This window comes from Ixodes scapularis, unplaced genomic scaffold (assembly GCF_016920785.2).
Source record: "Ixodes scapularis isolate PalLabHiFi unplaced genomic scaffold, ASM1692078v2 PGA_scaffold1__304_contigs__length_218370807, whole genome shotgun sequence".
Lineage (NCBI taxonomy): Eukaryota > Metazoa > Arthropoda > Arachnida > Ixodida > Ixodidae > Ixodes > Ixodes scapularis.
The window spans coordinates 37,334,689-37,352,505 of record NW_024609846.1 but is presented as its reverse complement, the minus strand read 5'-3'; the positions used below and the strand labels follow the sequence as shown (position 1 = coordinate 37,352,505).

At 42.9% G+C, this 17,817-nt stretch overlaps 1 protein-coding gene across 1 annotated transcript; it reads left to right on the top strand.

Moving 5' to 3' along the window:
• Positions 1 to 268: 268 nt before the first annotated feature.
• LOC8028693 lies at positions 269 to 16,470 on the top strand. Its single transcript, XM_029986006.2, has 7 exons — positions 269 to 403; positions 472 to 527; positions 4,968 to 5,057; positions 7,518 to 7,590; positions 11,334 to 11,404; positions 11,953 to 12,054; positions 16,332 to 16,470. Exons 1-7 carry the CDS (start codon positions 364 to 366, stop codon positions 16,431 to 16,433), a joined length of 534 nt encoding a protein of 177 aa, XP_029841866.2. The 5' UTR covers positions 269 to 363; the 3' UTR covers positions 16,434 to 16,470.
• Positions 16,471 to 17,817: the final 1,347 nt, after the last annotated feature.

The following is a 17,817-nucleotide window of genomic DNA, read 5'->3' as shown; positions in this document are numbered from 1 at the left end:
TTATTGTTCTAAAATTACCTCACGGTTACCACGTGTTTTACTTTCTACATGTATTTCGTAATTTTATCTCGCACGTTTATGCTAACTAATTCATTGTTTAGACGGGAAAAACTTCGCAATATGAAATTCTAAAGACCCATTGAGATGTCAACTTCCACAGCAATGACAGTTGAATAACAAAACGGTGGTACTGTCGCTATTCAGGATTAACACAATACGTACACGTGCGCTCTGTGGTGTATAAATACTGAGGGTAAGCATTCCCTGCTAGTAGGGGCATCTAAACCTTGACAACCTTAACGAATTTGCTCTCTTTGCATTTATTATCTGTTGAATTTGGTTAATTATTGAAAATAAGGAATAATGAAAGGGACGAGCTTTTACGTATTGTTTTGTTTCTTTGGTATGCCCGTGTTATGCTTAATCAAATGATTACGGTATTTACTGACATAGTTCATGCTCTACCAACAGGTGCGATTATATGCGATGACCCACCTAGATGCACGTCTGATGCATACGACAACTATGTAAGTGTGTTTAACAGCAGCTGAAATTACTCTTTTGCTTATACGCCAATATATTTTCTTTGTAATTTGCACTTTTTGTGTAAAATGGCAACTGCATGTTCTAAATAAGCTTTTAAGGTACACTACGAAGCAATTCTGACCACTACAATTCTATTAGGAGAGAGAGTGGTTTAGTTTTTGCGCAGGGGTTGCGGTGACGTCAGTAGGACGCCGAATTCTGATTGGCTTTGATTGAAAGGATAGTGATTAGACCTCAATGCTAGATGCCTCGGGGTCTACCCACTATTTGTTTCTGAATCAGCCAAGAAGAGCTCGGCGCTCTGACATCAATGTAACCCCTGTGCAAGTAGCAGACGACCTTGCACTCTGCACTGGCACTCTATGAACTTTCATACGTGGCAAATTGAACATTACTACAAAATCTGTGAGCGATCTGTTATAATGAAAAATACAAATTTGTTTGCCTCTTGTCTTGATTAAGCGGTCTTTGGAGCCAAATGTTGAGTACAATGTTTCTTTTTTTTTTGCTACTTTATTGATTGTCAGTCTAGCTATACGCTAGGAATTTTTTATTTTGGTAGAATTCTTTAAAAATCACTCTCATATTTCCTCCCAATTGAGTGAAGCGCGGCGTGGTACAAAGGTAGAAGTTAGCGGAGATAGCCATCAGTCAAATACTTGTGCCGCCAGCAACCACCAGTTAACTACCTGCTGTTTTGACACGGGTCGCCCGTTAACATCTGAAAAGTTTCCCCCACGATGTTCAGTCGCCTCAGTTTCTTTTCCTCAGTCGCCTCAGTTCCTCAGTCGCCTCAGTTCCCTAGACGACGACGGCGCAATGCTTCGAAAAGACGTGGGGACACGAGCCTGGTAGTTGGATATTCGACCTGATCGTCGACTGCGTTTCTCAAGAAATAATATTCATCATGTGACCATTTTATCGATAAATTGAATTACAGATACATTTTTTATGTTCATTGCGTCTGTGCGATATTAAGTTTCACTTTCAGAAACCGGAATTGTAGTACTTATACCCCTTGTCCTATAAATTACAACTCAAAATTTCAGTTCCACTAACAACTCACTGACGTTAAACCGAGTGTACCAACTTTCACGAGCGGCTAGACTGCGGAGTGGTACAACTCATTAAAATAGCTAATGTACATGTTGCTGTCTACAAAAAAAAAATAATCGGTTTTTGTTTGTCCTTACAGCAAAACCTGAGTGTTTTGTTGTGTGTAGTCTTTGATATGTACTTTAGCTGTTTAATAAGTTATATCGCATCGTTGTCAAGCACTTCGTAAACGTTGGCGCCGTAAGTTCGACGGCAGTGTGGTGTACGTCAAACTTACGTTTTGGGGCCCATTACAGAGGACAAATCGGTGTAAGGCTACACACTTTTTAGAGTATTATTACTTGTGTATGCACACTCCATGGCGGATCAGTTGGGTCTCGCTTATCGACCCATGCACAGAATGCGGTGAAACTAAATGAAACTCATCCAGCCGAATTCGCGGGCACGTATGTTTGGGATGGAATGCCAACAATATGAGCTACTCGTCCTGCTACAACAGCGCAGCGCCAACCGCCTCAGCCGCGCCTCACACTCATCTTCCTTGGACCCTTTTTTTATTTATTTTTTTGCCTCACGCGTAACACTTGGTGTTAGCCAAATATTTTTCTATTAAATACCCGTTACAACGTGAAAGTCGACAGCTTTTGCGTTAAGATAAGGTTAATCAACAGGCGAGCTGATTAATGTTACACAGGATTTTACCCACAGTCGATGGGCGACAAAGGGGACAAGGGACTTGCGTGGTTGTCCCTTGTCCCCTTTGTCGTTCGCCGTCTCAGGTTAGAATCACGTTTTGCGTCAAAACGGCTGGAGTTTTCGCCATTGATTTGAGAGTTATGCCTGCCGCCGCATTTTATCGTGGACAGGCTTCGAGACAGTGGAGGCAGTAGTTCTTGCTGGTTTTGGCGAATCCGGTCTCTCGGGACAATGGCGGCAGCCTTCTCTCACGGCGCAGCACGGAAGTATGAGAGCGTGGACAGGTGATACGGACGCGCTCTCTTGAACGCGGGCTGTCCAAGCATATAGGGAAAATTTTGCGCTGCAGGAGCCCTGTCTAACCCAAACGAGCGGAGTATACACTCCGTGCGGGAACTATAGGGGGCGCTCTGAAAAACGCGCGCAGCGCCGCTAGCGAAGGAGCTGGCGTTCGACTGTGAGGCGCGTTCAGCAGCCTGCGGCGCCTTTTCGCATGCCAAGCTGTGGCGGCGGAAGCGCGCACGGGCGGAACTTTTGCTTTTTGAGCCCATACGTTGAGGGTGACGTTGCATGAGTGCTGGGGCAGAAGGGCATTTAGCTGTTCTCCACTTCTTATATATTGAGTTTGAGTCGTTATTAGGGGTAATCTCTCTAGTTGCGGCCGAAAAAGGAGTTGGAGCAATTTTCCGAAAAACAAGACGGCCGCCACCTTAATTGCTCTGAGTGGGAAATTTATTTCGCTCGTCGCTGTAAACCTAGGACTGCTGGAACGATGATATTTGGAGGCGAGTGAGATGTTCACTAAGTTTCTGCACGAAGAGTGCCAAGTTTCTTTAATACAGCAGGTGTGAAAGTTATGTTTCTAACGAATAAAGAAATAAAGCTGTGCGGGATATCCAATTTTGAACCCAAAATGTTGTGTTATAGCGAGCTCTGCAAACTGCAGATTTAGGCACACAGGTGCTTGGACTTGACAGCAACATGACACAGCACTCATTATACAAAAAAAAAAAGGTGGCATAGGGAAACCAGGTGAAAATTTGGTTTGGGCGGCGTAACTCAATGGGAACCGGTTTGACCATGAAAAGGCTGTCAAGAGAATACCACTGGTCGGGGGAGGTGGAGACTTTACAGGTAGGAAGGGACTAGTGGGACTGCACTTCCAATTGAAACAACTTTACGAAAGGTGGTTCCAAAGCCGAGAAAACAAAGTTGTCGGCCAACACACGGTTTGGCCGCCAAGGGCTTTTGCGGTCAGCTGTTGTGCAATAACCTGTTGTGCGAGGTGCTGATTTTCGGCGCACAGGTACTTTGACATGACCGTGACTTGGCATAACACTTATTATAACAAAAGAGTTGGCGTAGAAAAACCAGGTGTAAATTTACTTTGGGCGGCGTAACTAAATGGGAACTGGCTTTGACCGTCAAAGGCTGTCAGATAATACCACTCATCCTGGGAGGTGCACACTTTACAGCTAGGAAGGGACCAGTGGACGGTACTTCCAGTTCGAACCACTTTGCGATAGGTGGCTCTAAAGCCGAGAAAAAAATTGTTGCCTACAGAACTCGGGGTGTCAGCGTTTCCACATCCAAAAGGAGGCTGATCAAGAAAGAAAGCACACCACATTAACTTCCATACTCGGGCGTCGATTCTCCAGTGATTCCGAGTTTCATCGTTGTTTTCTTTAGATTTATATTTGTCACTTTTTTTACCGTTCGAATCTTTCTTCATGAAGTACGGATTGCGTGCCATACTTGTCCGGAAATATCATCGACACGTACGATGGGGAGGAAACTTCTTTGGAGGGCATTCCTCCAACGAAATTGGCACTGCAATCCCGCGAGTGTGGGATGGCATTTCAGTTCGTCTTATCGGCGCTGACACATGTAGGCGTTACTGGTACGAAAACAAACGCAGAGCGCAAAGCGGCAGTGTAGAATATGTCAGCCGTGCCGACACAGTGGCAGACATGATCGGGAAACCAAATTTCTCGCGTCGTACGGCACGGCTCCATCGTTGTCGCTGTCCCACAAAACATCGGCGAGGTGAAAAACTGTGAAACTTTGTCGCCACGAGATACGACGCATAAATATTGAAGCACTTAATGACGCAGCACAGGCAGCACTTCATGCTGTGAACCCAGCGCAACCGCACCACGCCGACTTCAATGCGTACCAACGTACGCGGCGTGGTTTCGGTTTCGTTTTCTCTGGGGTTCTCACTGCCTACCTTCGGTACAGGCCGCGCGGCGGCGCGCCAGTCGCGTCGCACGGAGTGTATAATATGCATCCTCCTAGTGCAGTATTTGGCTTAGCCACCTGCCAAAATTGACTACAGGGCGAGAGACTTTAAAGAGTCTGATAATACCTGTCTACTCATATGGTTCCGCTGCCTTTGTGTAGATACCATTGTTAGCATATTTCTTTCAAATGATTAAAAAAAAGGCATCTTGAGCTCTCGTTCGTTTCCTACGGCTTGAGCAAACTGTCCAGTACTCTAATCTCTAATCTTACTCTAATAGACAGAAACCCGTTCTATACCCGGGCATCTGAAATATTAAGAAATACGCCTAAAATATTTTTCAACTGAAACTGATTCATTCATTTTTTTTTCTGACCTACCATTATATGAAAACATAATTTGTTTTTCTTTTTTGCATGTGAGCCAGCCGGGATTTGCGCCAGGCTGCACGCGCAATTGCACAAATAACTATGAAGTCGAACCTGCCCGTCGTTACAATGATGGTGTCTTCTGCTTTGTAAGTAAACATACGCCTTTCTTGACACTTTTAGTACTTCTCATTTTCTTCGCGTGTTTGGTGTAATTTTTAATATTTAATAGGCTTTACCTGAATTAGGTATTAAAACATACTTCCATGTAATAGTCCTATCCCGGCCATTCATAATGTTTCGGCACAAAACACAATGCATAACGTTTTGACTAACACATTTTTAGAAGCGATGCTTCGTTTTTTCTATGCGTGTATAGCATGCATTGAATGTCAGTCACCTTCAACATAAGCCTAAAAGAGCTTGGACTTAGTACAACGGTGCTGTTCAATGAAAGGAAAGGGGAACCTTGCACACTGATTGCCTGAATAACAAATATCTCTCAGTTATTCGCGGCGTCTGATTGATCCAGATAATCCGGTTGCGTAATGATAGCGCTCGGTTTCTTAAACACACGAAACAATTTTAGCAGTACGATTTATTGAATAAACGCAACCCTAGGATGCAACCAAAGGCTAACCACTCAGATAAACGTATAAGTTAAGAATGATTTCAAACTCATAAGCATTTCTGAAGCTCGTGAACGTCTCTGTGTTGCAAAGGCTCCGCAGGGGTCTCTACAGTAGAAGTTGGAAGATTGGAACCCTGGGTTGTTCATTCCCCAGCACTCCGTAAACATCGCACATAATCTTAATAGAATGTGTATGTTAGCCACAGGCTAGCAGCAGTTGCAGGACTTGTTTAACCTACTTCCGTCATTCTCAATGCGTCGTGAAACTGTGGCAGAGGATAAGACGAGAATGTGCGGAGACGTAAGAACGCCGAGCCCTGGCTAGATAGATAATTGAATAGACCTCAAGCCAGCAGCCTTCGTTCCCACTGCGCTCGTTGAACGCGTTAAAACGCGGAACGCAGGCGTTCGGCGTTTGGCTCTCGCATTTGAACGCTTCCGACGAGTGAAGTTGAGACAAAATTAGCTAGCTTTAGGTCTACCAACTAATCATTCGAACCAAAAATCGGAGTTCTACTGTCCCCGCACGCTGTCGTCTCTTCCCTCTCTCAATTTCACGCTTCGTTTCTCCCATGGGAAAGGCAATAAAAATAACAAACCGCCTGTCTCTTGGTCTAGTTTACAGGCGCTTTAAATGTCGAGCATTTATAGACTCTCTGCGACAGAATAATGCCATCTGACATCACAGTGCCATATGACCCTATGTGACGTCACCGTAAGACGCCATCTCAAGTCAGGTGACTTCAGTGTCATGCGAAGTCACCGTATCATGTGACGTGACGCCAGAACGTAAATCGTTTATGTCACTTGACGTCACGCTGTCATATGGAATCACAGTGTCACGTGAGGTTAGGTTGTCAGCTAGAAATCGATGATCCGATAGTTCCACATTTGGGGGCTCGTCACTGTTCCAAGACCGCGGTCAGACACCATCTATTGTGACACCACCAGCGTGAAGTTTCTACCAAAACTACACTAGAGCACAGACACACAAACCCGAAGGGCTGGCCATATAAAGGCCGGGAATCAATCGCTCGAAACGACGGGGAACGGTATGCCTGTAACCAAATCACAGCGATGACACGGTTACGGGTGTTGCCGTTTCTTTTGTAGTTTAGTTTCCTGTTTAGTTTTTCTTTTTTTTTATTTGAGTTTGCTTATTATGTAGAGGATGCTTCTTGACCATCAGTTGGTGCGCGTGCTCGTTACATCAATGTGTTGAAAAGTGGCCGTAAATGCAAGCAAAATATAACTGCTCACTTATACAACATGCTACAGTTAACTAGCCCGGCCCTTTTATTATGATCGGCACCGGGCACACCTCGAAAGTAATGTAGTAATGTATAGTTTTTTAACTTTTAGTTTGGTTATTGAACAACTTGTAAAAATAAGAGTCCCATCGCATCAGAGATATACCAATGTCAGTATTAAGCGTGGAGTTTGTTTAAAATGTACCAACTATCAAACCCCAAGTTTCGTAATGTTTTAACCTTGCTATTTAACTAAACTACGTTCTTAAGGCCCGTTCACTCTCTTGCAACCGAGTACGACTGGGAGAGACGAGACCTTTTGAAGCCTCTTAATATTTCTTAGGACGAGGGAACACACTGGCATTCTGGAGCCATCTATGCGGTTACCCTGGTACTGCATATCACAAGAGCGGAGGTTTTGCGGTATTTCCGCGGTCAAATGTGCGTAATATCTATAAGGAAGGCTCCTTTATAACGTTGACAAAAGTTTCTCGAGCCAAGAAAGAAACGATAATGCGCGAGAGAAATAGAAAATTGCCGAACCACCACGTTTGAACTGCTACCCAATGGATGGCGCCAGTGTGTCCTCTCGTTGTAAGAGGTTTCAAGGCACCCAGTTTTAAGAGGTCGCAAGAGTGTGAACGGGCCTTTATATCTTTAATAGCCCTTAAATCAAAGGTTCCAAAGGACTACAAGCAAATAAAATTATTACTCAATTGTTTATGCAGGCCAGTAACCCTGATGGATCATTCAAACACCTTGGAGCCTGCTATGAAGGAATGTGCCAAGAAGAGCCTGGAGGTGAAATCTACGTTGTCTGGAGAATTTAAATTTGTTAAGTGTTTATGGGGTTTAGTCGAATTAGGCATTTCCAGTTTTGAACAAAAACAGCGGCTTGAATGTCAGGAACGACGAGCCAAAAAAAGAAGCTCAATTTAGTAAATTTATTAATTACCTATTACAACCACTGAAGACACTCTGAAATAAAGCACGGAGTAAGCATATTTTGATACCTCCGACATTTTTATATAATAGGAAATTTCGAAACGTGAATTTTCTCCACCGTCTTGGGGTTGGAAATATGCAATATTTAAAAAAAGATTGAAGTACTTCTCGATTCTATTTGGAAGGGAAACTTTACAACACTATTTTAAGGCGGATGCATTTTATTAGAGACAACAGAAGCACATCTTGGCAACACTCTATGTGGCATATTCATTTCAATAATACAACCATAGTACTGTTTAGTCAGCAGATAAGATAAGTGTTATAAATTAAGCATTTTTGTTTTTTACTTCTGTTGACGTTGACTAAAACAAATACAGTGGTGTACCGCGCTCACACGTCAACATCTTTGTGCACTGGAATACTTAAAGAATAACTATACAAACGCACTTGTTTTTATTTTTTAGCTACAAACCTATATCAAACCGCGTTCGCAGATCAAATTTTCTAATGATGGTTTACATGCACACATGTTAATAGGTCTCATTGAGTTCAAGGGCGTTGGATCGAATAATGGAATTATTGGATTTTCATCCACACTCTAACTATAAAAAATATCTATTCTGAAAAAAAAAACGCTTAATGCCCTAACAGCAATATTCAGTTGATAAACATGCTAATTTAGCAAGTTTCGATTAATGTTTTGTGTTTGCAACTTCAATTATACCCTGCAGTTTCCAAAATGGACAAAAACACAAACGAGAATCTATGTGGTTCGGATGTTAGATTGAGGAGAAGCTCTTAAAATTCTCATACTACACTTGTCGGTTTGTTTGTATCGGATGGCAAATATGACTTGAATTATTATCTTTTGGAAACAACTAACGAAATTAGCGACGGAAGGAAAAAAATAGATTTTTAAAGGTCTCTTGTAGATAAATCAAGCACATTAAATTTTATCGCTGAACCGGAGCAGCAGAGATTTATAGCCCACTAAGAAAAAAATAGTCCACGTAGAGATTTATCTCGAAACACAGGAGGAAGAGCCGACCTATCTTCTTTTTTTCTTCAAAAAGCAATTACAGCAAGAGGCACGTTAGCCAGCGACAGCTAAACAGCTGTCGATCACTGAAACGAGTTGTCACGTGACGCACCGCATCAGATTGTGCCCGATTTCCTGCATTGAAAAAAGGCCTTCCGAAAATTTTATCTTTGAATGCGTAAAAAGTCCTATATGTGAACCGCAGCTCGGCTCACGTTAACCGAAAGCTCGCGCTGTTAGACATCAATTCGTCGGGTTGGTTAGATTAGGTTAAGTTACGCTAGGTTATGTCAAGCTTCACAAGCCGGGATAGCTCTCTTCGCCCTCACTTCTGCCTTTTTTACCGTGAAATTAAAAATAACCCTACCAAAAAATCCGGTATAACTTTTCGCTATCTGGATTATGGAACCGGAAATCTATCTGGATTCTATCTGGACTCTATCTGGAATTTAGGTTTTCAGAAATTATTCCTTTGTTCTCAATCTGGATTTGGGGTTTCCAGTAACAAATTTTCGGTTCCATATTCCGGATAGGGAAAGTTATACCGGATTTTTCGGTAGGGAAGGAAAAAGATTATCTTCATTAATCCCCATCCTTGCCCCTTTTAATTTGCATGCCATCACACCGGCTAGCGGTATGTTACCACTACTGCGTGACGCCGATTAAAAACCGAAAGCCAGCAGTTCGTCACCACTGGGTAAATTTACCACTTAAAACGTAAATCAGTCTCGTCATACGACAAAGGCAGACCGACATCCCGCTAGGGTTCGATTTATTGGACGGCCAAGGAAAAGGGGGGGGGGGGGAGGGGGGGTGCGTCGGCTCTGCGGAAAAGTAGCACCACGGAAGAAGCATTGCCTTCATCCATTTTGTTGACTTTATATTCTCCACCTCCGCAAAAAGTAAATATTTCTTCCAGTAAAAAGCTAGTTTCTGTCGGGTTTTTTTTTTTTCTTTTTTCATTTAAAAGACGTTAATTTCGTGAGTGTTAGCCTTTCGGTGCCCCGTCGCCCCCTTAAATCCGCCAATTCCTTAAGCTCTCGATACAGAAACAGCAAATGTTGTCTTTATGTATGTTGTAGTTATAGTCACAGGAAATCAGTATCCACAAAACCTCCCCGTCGCTTCTCCAAGACATTCAATGACACCACTGAATCTAGCCTTTTTTTTTAGCTCTGCGTTTATTTTGCTGCAGCTTTTTATAAGCGCTAACCTTAGTGATGTTTGAAGTGCTCAAGCAGTGCTGAACTATAGCGCTGCTCTCTATTAAAAAACACCCCAGAAGGTGTTTTTTTAAAGGAGCTGTGCAACAATTTCAGGGCTTTGCTTAAATAATTCTGGAAGTTGATGCCTGACAGTTCTGCAGTGAACTACAGAAAATAGATTTTGCCTGGATAACGTAGTTTTTATTTTAAAAAAAATGAAAAAGGTCCAGGTTTTTGCCGCCTCTCAACTCGTACTTTGTCTTCGGGGTCACGTGCACAGTGACGTCACTTGAGTAGGCGCGGGGTTCCGGAAAAGTTCTCTCGCGACCGCGTGACCACGTGCTGGCGGGCGCCCCGCGAAATATACGGTGAAAGGAGGAAAGTCTCATCCGGGTCCGGCCATATACGTCCTTGCCCGTCCGGCGCTGTCCCCCTCCCCGTCCGGCTTCTGGCGGCTATGAGCGGTTTTGTGGACCTAGGATAGATGGCGCCACTTAAACTACGTATAATAAAAGTGTTGTCGATGATACCAGGGTTGTGACGCATTGATATATATGTTGGAACGACAAGATTTATAGAAAAGTTACCTTTTATCGAGCAGGTATTCGCACAACTTGCTATCTTTTTTACAACTACCCAAGTGACGTCACGCCGCTTGTTTCTCATGGCCGCCGCTCATGGCTGCAGGTCGGGAAATATTCTAAATTTTGCCTCGCTATTGCGCGGCGGAATCGCAACATTTTGATGAAAGGAGGTGTGTTTTCTGTCATTTGTGACACAGTGAACAATATCAAAAGCAGAAGATGCTAATTCTTTCAACGTTAAAATCGTTGCACAGCTCCCTTAAGGAGTGAGAATAATTTACGAAAAGTTTCTTAAAGTAACGAGGTGATTCCTTTAAGATCAAGCTTTTGAGTCTGAGCGGCATCAGGTTACAATTCTAAAGTTACATTTACGAAGTAAGTACCTAACATTTTACGTACTTAACACAAAATGTAAGTAAATCACCTGCTTATAATTTTCTTTTTCCCTGGAGCGTGGTTTTAGATGCCTAGCTAGAGTTCGCTTGCCGCTGTGTGAAAACTAAAAACCGCAGTATACAAGTGTATAAAAGCACGGCTTTGTGTATTACCGCCATAAAAACGCCACTCTTGTTACCCCTGTGGTAAGGTAGCTTATATGTATGCATCGTGTCATGAGCGTCATAAAAATGTTCGAGTTTTTCTATATAACTTTTTTACCAATAACATGAATCATTATTGGTATTCCTAAAGAGCCATTTAACTACAAGCCAGATAGTAAAATTATTCAGAGTGACTTAATCATATTACATTTAAAATGTATGTTTTCAGGTCCTAATGGGGAGCTACCCAACCAGTGGGCTGATGAATATCATATGTGTGCAAGTAATACAAGTTTAAATGTAAGTGCACAGAAACAATTACGAATAGTTTTTGTTTCAACGAAAGAATTACGTGTAAAATACAGAACACGGTGGTCCGCTGTCTGTATAATATACGTCTGTTGAAATTACGAAAGATGTGCTGTCCCTGTTTTCTTCTTTATGCGTAATTATTTCCTAAAATAATTGACAATATATACTCGATAACCCTTAAAGCTATAGATTAAGTGTCGCATGCGCGGTATTTTTTATGTGCAGCAAAAAATGCCATAATTCAATTAATCTAAACAAAAAGAAAAATGAACTACACTTTAAGTAACTTCCGTTATGCGTTACGAAAAACCTTGGCGAGTAGTATCTCCATGTGCAACATCTAGAAAGCAGCTTAATGCTCTAGGCTGCACCTTTATTAGAACCAACAAAGTTATTTCAACAAATGTAGTCGCAATGAATTAAGTATGGGCGATTGACACATTAAATAAAAGCACAAAACTAGGCGTATTAAAGGATATATAACATTTTTCAAATCATCCTGTAAAATATTCAAATGGTATTTATTTCCTTTCAAGACACCAGTTAAAAATTGCGCATTCATCTGCAAAATGAAAAGGGAACAGCACTTACCTGAAGGATATTTTTTCGGCATTTTTAAACATCCTTCAAAATGCGAGGTGAGTTTTAAATTTTGTTTATATATAAAACATTTAATACTTCATAAGTTAAAGAGACATGCTCCTAACTGAATGCATTCAGCATAAGATTTAAATAAAGCCATTATTTATTACGAATCATGCATCAGCTATGTTTTTTTTGTATATTTAAAGCCAAGTCGCACATGCAATCGAAATTCGCCGGTAAGAGCCATATATCACCCAGTTTTGGCGGCATAAAGTACACTTTTATATGAACTAGGAAGTCAACATACCTTCCGACGAACAAAGACCTTTCCCGGATTCCGTCTAAATAAATTAATACAGTGCGTGCTAGTGAAGGCAGCGTAAAATAAACATAAATGTGAAAGGTTGTTGCAGCACCTCGACGGGATGATAATATCCAAAAGTTGTTGATCACTGTTTTCGTTTTTTTTAAATCCTATAGTATTTCTTTCGGCACACCCCTCGGGAAAATTCCGCATTCATAAACGAAACAAACGCGCATGAACGGGAGAATGGCTGGGAACATTTGAGAAGAGAGAACGACAATATGAAACTCCTCAAACGGGAATCGAACCCAAGATCCCACGAGTCTCAGACCGACGCCCATACAGATCGCCGAATAATAGTTTTTTTTTTCTTGATCGTTGCGCCTGAAAAGAGGCTTGCGAAACTGTATTTCTTAAATAAGATAACATTTTGTTGGCCAACCAACACCGCGGTACTTGCAAGTCGCACCAGGGGTAGCTCTGACTTTTGCTCCCGCTGAACGAGGGCTCTTGCAGCCGAGTCCCAATCGAACGCAAGGTGATCACTTTTGTTCCCATCACTGTGCAGGTATTACTCCGCTTCCAACGGATGAAACAATCTTGAAAGGGGTCATATAGTACATGGTGGTCAAGCCAAATATCCGAAATATATCAAAAGAGCAAGCTGAGACAAACAGAGAGAAAAAGAATATATTGGGCCTGAGTTTTAGAAGTGCGAAGTTTGGAATAAGGGTGTTTACTGCTGGGGAGCGTGTTTGAGTAAGCGCCTGGAGAGACCGAGTGAATAGCTACGCGGTACAAGAAGGACGCTACTTCGGCAGTTGTCATTCGTATATCCACAAGGACGTGCTGCAGAAATTTCGAGGACGTCATTTTTTTAACGTTACTGTGGGCGTGTCTCGCAAAGGCCTTTTAACATGTAACTTTTAATAAAAAAACTATTAAAAAATAACGATGAAAATTTAAAAATATATTACCCTTTCACAAATCTTTAAACTGGTGTCGCCTCGAACAGTAATTGCCATTAATAATGCAATTTGAACATTATCTACTAAAGCAAGGATTAAACACTTATTAACAGATTTATTTTAATCATCAGCCTGATCATAAAGCGTATCTTCCCACCTAATATTTGTCGAGCTCCGTATTTGAATTACAAGGACGGCATTCACGTAGCTGTATTCCCTTCCCTGTAGAGAAATGTTTTCCAATAAAATCACCGTCTCTGTCTTATTGAATGTCTGGAGGTCTCGGCTAAACTCCACGTTCTCACAAATGTCTTTTTTTTTTTTTAATCCTTTCTAGTTCGGGTGCGTATTTTCGGCACCGATTTGATGTTCAGGGGGCGTGGGCAATGACGCCATGGGTGTCAAAATTATATTTGCCGTTATTTTAACGTAAACACATTTTATTTTGGAAGCCGCCGACTACATTTTGAAACGTCGGTCGGTCAGCGAGTGTGTGCGTGCTCGGGTGCTTGGCGGTGTCCTCGCTGGTGTCTGTTGTTGACGTGCCGCCTGTGCTCGTCGCGTTCTGTTTCGTATCAATTGCCGACATCCAGGAACATCAAGGTAAGCGTTGTCCAATTTCGTTCGCCCGGTGCCGTCCGTCACTCCTGTTGCAAATGAAGATTTGTAGTGTCCAGAGTACCGTCCGACGGCACTTTTGCAGAGCGTTCAAGTGCCATCCGACAGCACTCCACTCACATGTTAAGTGCTGTCCGAAAGTCTCGTATACAATCAATTGTGAAAACGAGATTTGCGAAGCTGTAGCGTAGCTTAGCTGTAAGATGTCTGCATCACGCGCAAGTGGTCGCGGTTTCCATCCACAGTTCATGGTTCCTTTTTTCTTTTTTTTTTTGAACTTTGTTTTTGGAGGGGGGGGGGGGGAGCATTTGGCGATATTTACGACATTTCCTTTTTACGGTTAACACTGAAAGAAAAAGAAAATTATTGTTGTCGACGAATTTTCTCTGAACAAATTACCATGGAGCTTCCTTTCCGGAGGTGCATGGGGGACAGCGGGGCTTGGTTTGTTGGCTGGACGCTTCGAATCGGCGTGTACGACGTCGACGGGGCCACCGTGGACGGGGCCAAGTGGGCTAAGAGTTTTGTAATTAGTAGCCGCATACTGTCGCCAAGGTAACGTACGACAATGCTAAAAGTGCGAGCTAGTTGCTTGCTCGCCGCTTGCAAGGCTTTCGCAGCTGTTCTATACAAGGGTGATAATCCATCGTATCACACAGGAGTGCAGCTCCAGAAAAAAGGCGTACAAAATTACTGCGGCTAGTCTCTGTCGCCTCCGGTACACGTAATCTTAATTCGCAACAGGAGTGACGGATGGCACCGGGTAAACTTTGAAAATGGAGAACGCTTACATTGATGTTCCTCAGAACACGACGAGTACAGGCGGCACGTCAAGAACATACACCAGCGCGGACACCGCCGGGTCGCCGAGCACCCGACCACTCAAACACGCCGAGTGACAGCCATTTCATAATGCAGTCAGAGGCATCCAAAATAAATCGTGTTGTGGTCTTCAAAATAACAGTGAATGTTGTTGTGACGTCCTAGACGTCAAAATAAAAAAAGCGTTATTTTGACATCTGTGACATCACTGGCTATGTCCTCTGGACATCAAATCGCTGCCGGAAATACGCAGTCTTCATATTCAGTTAAATTAACAAAGAGGCTTCAAAATCCTATTTACTCAGTTGTTGATCCATATGGTATATCCAATTCTTAAGACTCTTTCCTATACGTGCTACCGCTATACTTTGTTTCAGCTTCGGTCCAGACGCAGCCGATGCTACAAACGCGAGCATGTGGCGCAGAACAGTGCTTGCACTGCACGAGCGCGCGTGGTTGGCAGGAATGCTGAAAGCCCGGAGCTCGCGCTTGTAGCTTTGGCTGCGTCTGGACCGAAGCTGAAACGAAGTATAGCGACCGAGTGCGTTAAAACCTCTTGTGATCTATTACGTCAAGAGAACACGCTCTCGAAATTTATGGGGTAGCGAAGGAACCCTTCTTATTCTGTATAATTCATTTTTGGTCATCCTTCTCTTTTTATTGCCTTGAAAAGCTTTTGACAATATTCTAAATTACCTTCTTTCATAGATAGTTCGAACATTTGATTTCACTCATACTCCAAAACATCCACTCTGGTGAAATTCAGTTTCAGAGCCCCTTCATAGATGGCACCAGCGCGCAGATTGTTTACCCATAGCCTGCTTTATACGAAGAAAGCCTGACGCGTCTCGAAAAGAGGCGGCCGCCGAAAATGGGAAAGGAGGGGCGGGGAGTTAGGGAAGCGGAGGGGAGATTGCCTGCTAGCACCACACAAGAGCGAGCGGCCAATCGCAAAAACACTCTTATTTCTTTCCTCTATTATTTTCGGAATTATGGAGAGGAGAAACTCAACTTCAACCCTTGAATTTTCCCGTTCCTCCCTGCGTCCGCATCTCCGGGACGGTCCATGAACGGTCGTGGCTGTCGGTTTCGTTTAGTCAAAATGGCATGGTTCTTCCGCGGCACGACACGATGGTCCGACGACGGCGCACTCCGTTGGCACGCCAACAACTCCGCCGACGCCACCGGCATGGTGCATTGTTGCCAGCGCACTTTCAAATCGCCGCAGCCGTTGCTCCCGGAGTACGAAAGCAACGGTGACGAAAACAAGAAAACAAACGTGGTTCGGGGAGCGGCTGCTGCACGACCCAAGCGCTCGCGCACTATCCCTGCCCGTTGTGCTCTGCGCTACCATATTGGTCACCGTACCGCGTGCTCCTCCTCTCGTTTTTGCTGCGGCCGCGTGCCCTATATTTCCGTCGTCGATGTGCCAGTCTTTCTCCGTATAGAGGAGGCTATGGTTTATCTCTCTATAAGAGACCACAGGAACACGGTCGTAAGCGAACTCGAGTCTGTGAACCCGACTTTTTACTTACCATTATATACGGCCACTTTGCTGCATTCCATTAATATGAAAGCTTCAAATAAACACGTTTATGTTTTTTTGTTTTTTTTTCAGCTTGGAAATGGCAAGGTTGGTGTCTGCGCAAGTGGGCATTGTACCGACCCGGAACTTTACCCGAAAATCGATGACGGTGAACTAAAACCATCATCTAAATAAATGAACTCTGGCACCCAATTGGGTTTGCTGGCACTAAGAACGACGTTTCAAATATTCAATCTCCCATAACAAATGCAATTTGAATTTACGCATGGCGACACTGCTCGGCTTAAGTATGAGTGGCCGTTTTTTTGTTTTTTTCAATTTTTACTGATGGTCCTATCAGACCGAAAAAACTAGTGTGGTGCGAACCATTTCGGCCGCAAACCTACGTAGTATATATATATATATATATACTACGTAGGTTTGCATATATATACATATATATATATATATATATATATATATATACATGGTGTTTCAGAGAATGCAGGCCAAATCGCTCCTGCGAAAACTACTCATCGCAACGAAAAAAGGCTTGTGGCGTTTTGGTCCTGGGCCAGGGGCCCATTTCGGAAAATTATTAAGGTCCGGGATAATTAAATTGTTAATTATTTTTGCGTAATTAACTTTTTAATATCGTGTTTAAGGGCGTGGTTTCAATTAGAAAATTGCATAGCATCATTGAAAAATACTAAATCAACAAATTGCAGTACAATAGAAGGCACGCGAAGCATTTTACAGATTTCTGAAGAACCGTTCAAATTCGACGGGTTTTTAAGTTTCGTTTTGTTGTCGGAGCGCATGTCGGCCCCGGCAGCACCGCGCCCCGTGGAGAGATAGTGCAACCAGCCTCTGCTGCGTCTCGCGATGACAGCGCAGCAGAGGTTGGTTGCACTATCTCTCCACGGGGCATGGAAAGATAGTGCACCCGGGCAAGAGGTAATTAAACAACTAGTGCAACGATTCTTTAATACATCGCTATGGGACTCGATATTCCGAAACCCGGTTCTCCCAAAACCGATCGCTTCCGGTTCGGATGCGTTCCCTGCCCGTGAGGTGTCCTACATTTTGTCGGTCGCGTTTGTTAGCACCGCGACGTTGCTTGAATACGCTTTAACGCGAGACAAGTATATGCGTTTCTTTTTTTTCTCTTTGTAGGACACATTGTTAGCAGCACGCACCTAAATAAAGTACTTCCTGCTAATGTGTTCGGAAGAATATGTGTATAGTCGTTACATTTTATTATCTACCGTTCTAAGACTTTATATTACTACTGCTCCGTTACCTTTTTTTATTAAGTACTTATAGTTTTATACATGTTCAGTAATAAAATAAACTACCCACGGCAAGCCAATCAAGTTAAATTTCTTGCCGCCCTTTTAATGACTGATTTATTGATAGTACGTTAACAATTTATTTTGTACAAATGCACCACCCTCTTTACTCAATGAAAGAATGAAGATCATGATTAGCGAATTTAATGGAATTGCTATAGAAATTGTTTATTTGACATACACTGTTGTTGTACATGGTGTTTACATTCAGTAAGAAATGTTTGCTG

Coding starts and splice junctions, on each gene's coding strand:
- LOC8028693 (XM_029986006.2), top strand. CDS start 364: ATGAAAGGGACGAGCTTTTACGTATTGTTTTGTTTCTTTG. Junction 404..471: donor CGTATTGTTTTGTTTCTTTG/GTATGCCCGTGT, acceptor CTCTACCAACAG/GTGCGATTATATGCGATGAC. Junction 7,591..11,333: donor GTGCCAAGAAGAGCCTGGAG/GTGAAATCTACG, acceptor GTATGTTTTCAG/GTCCTAATGGGGAGCTACCC.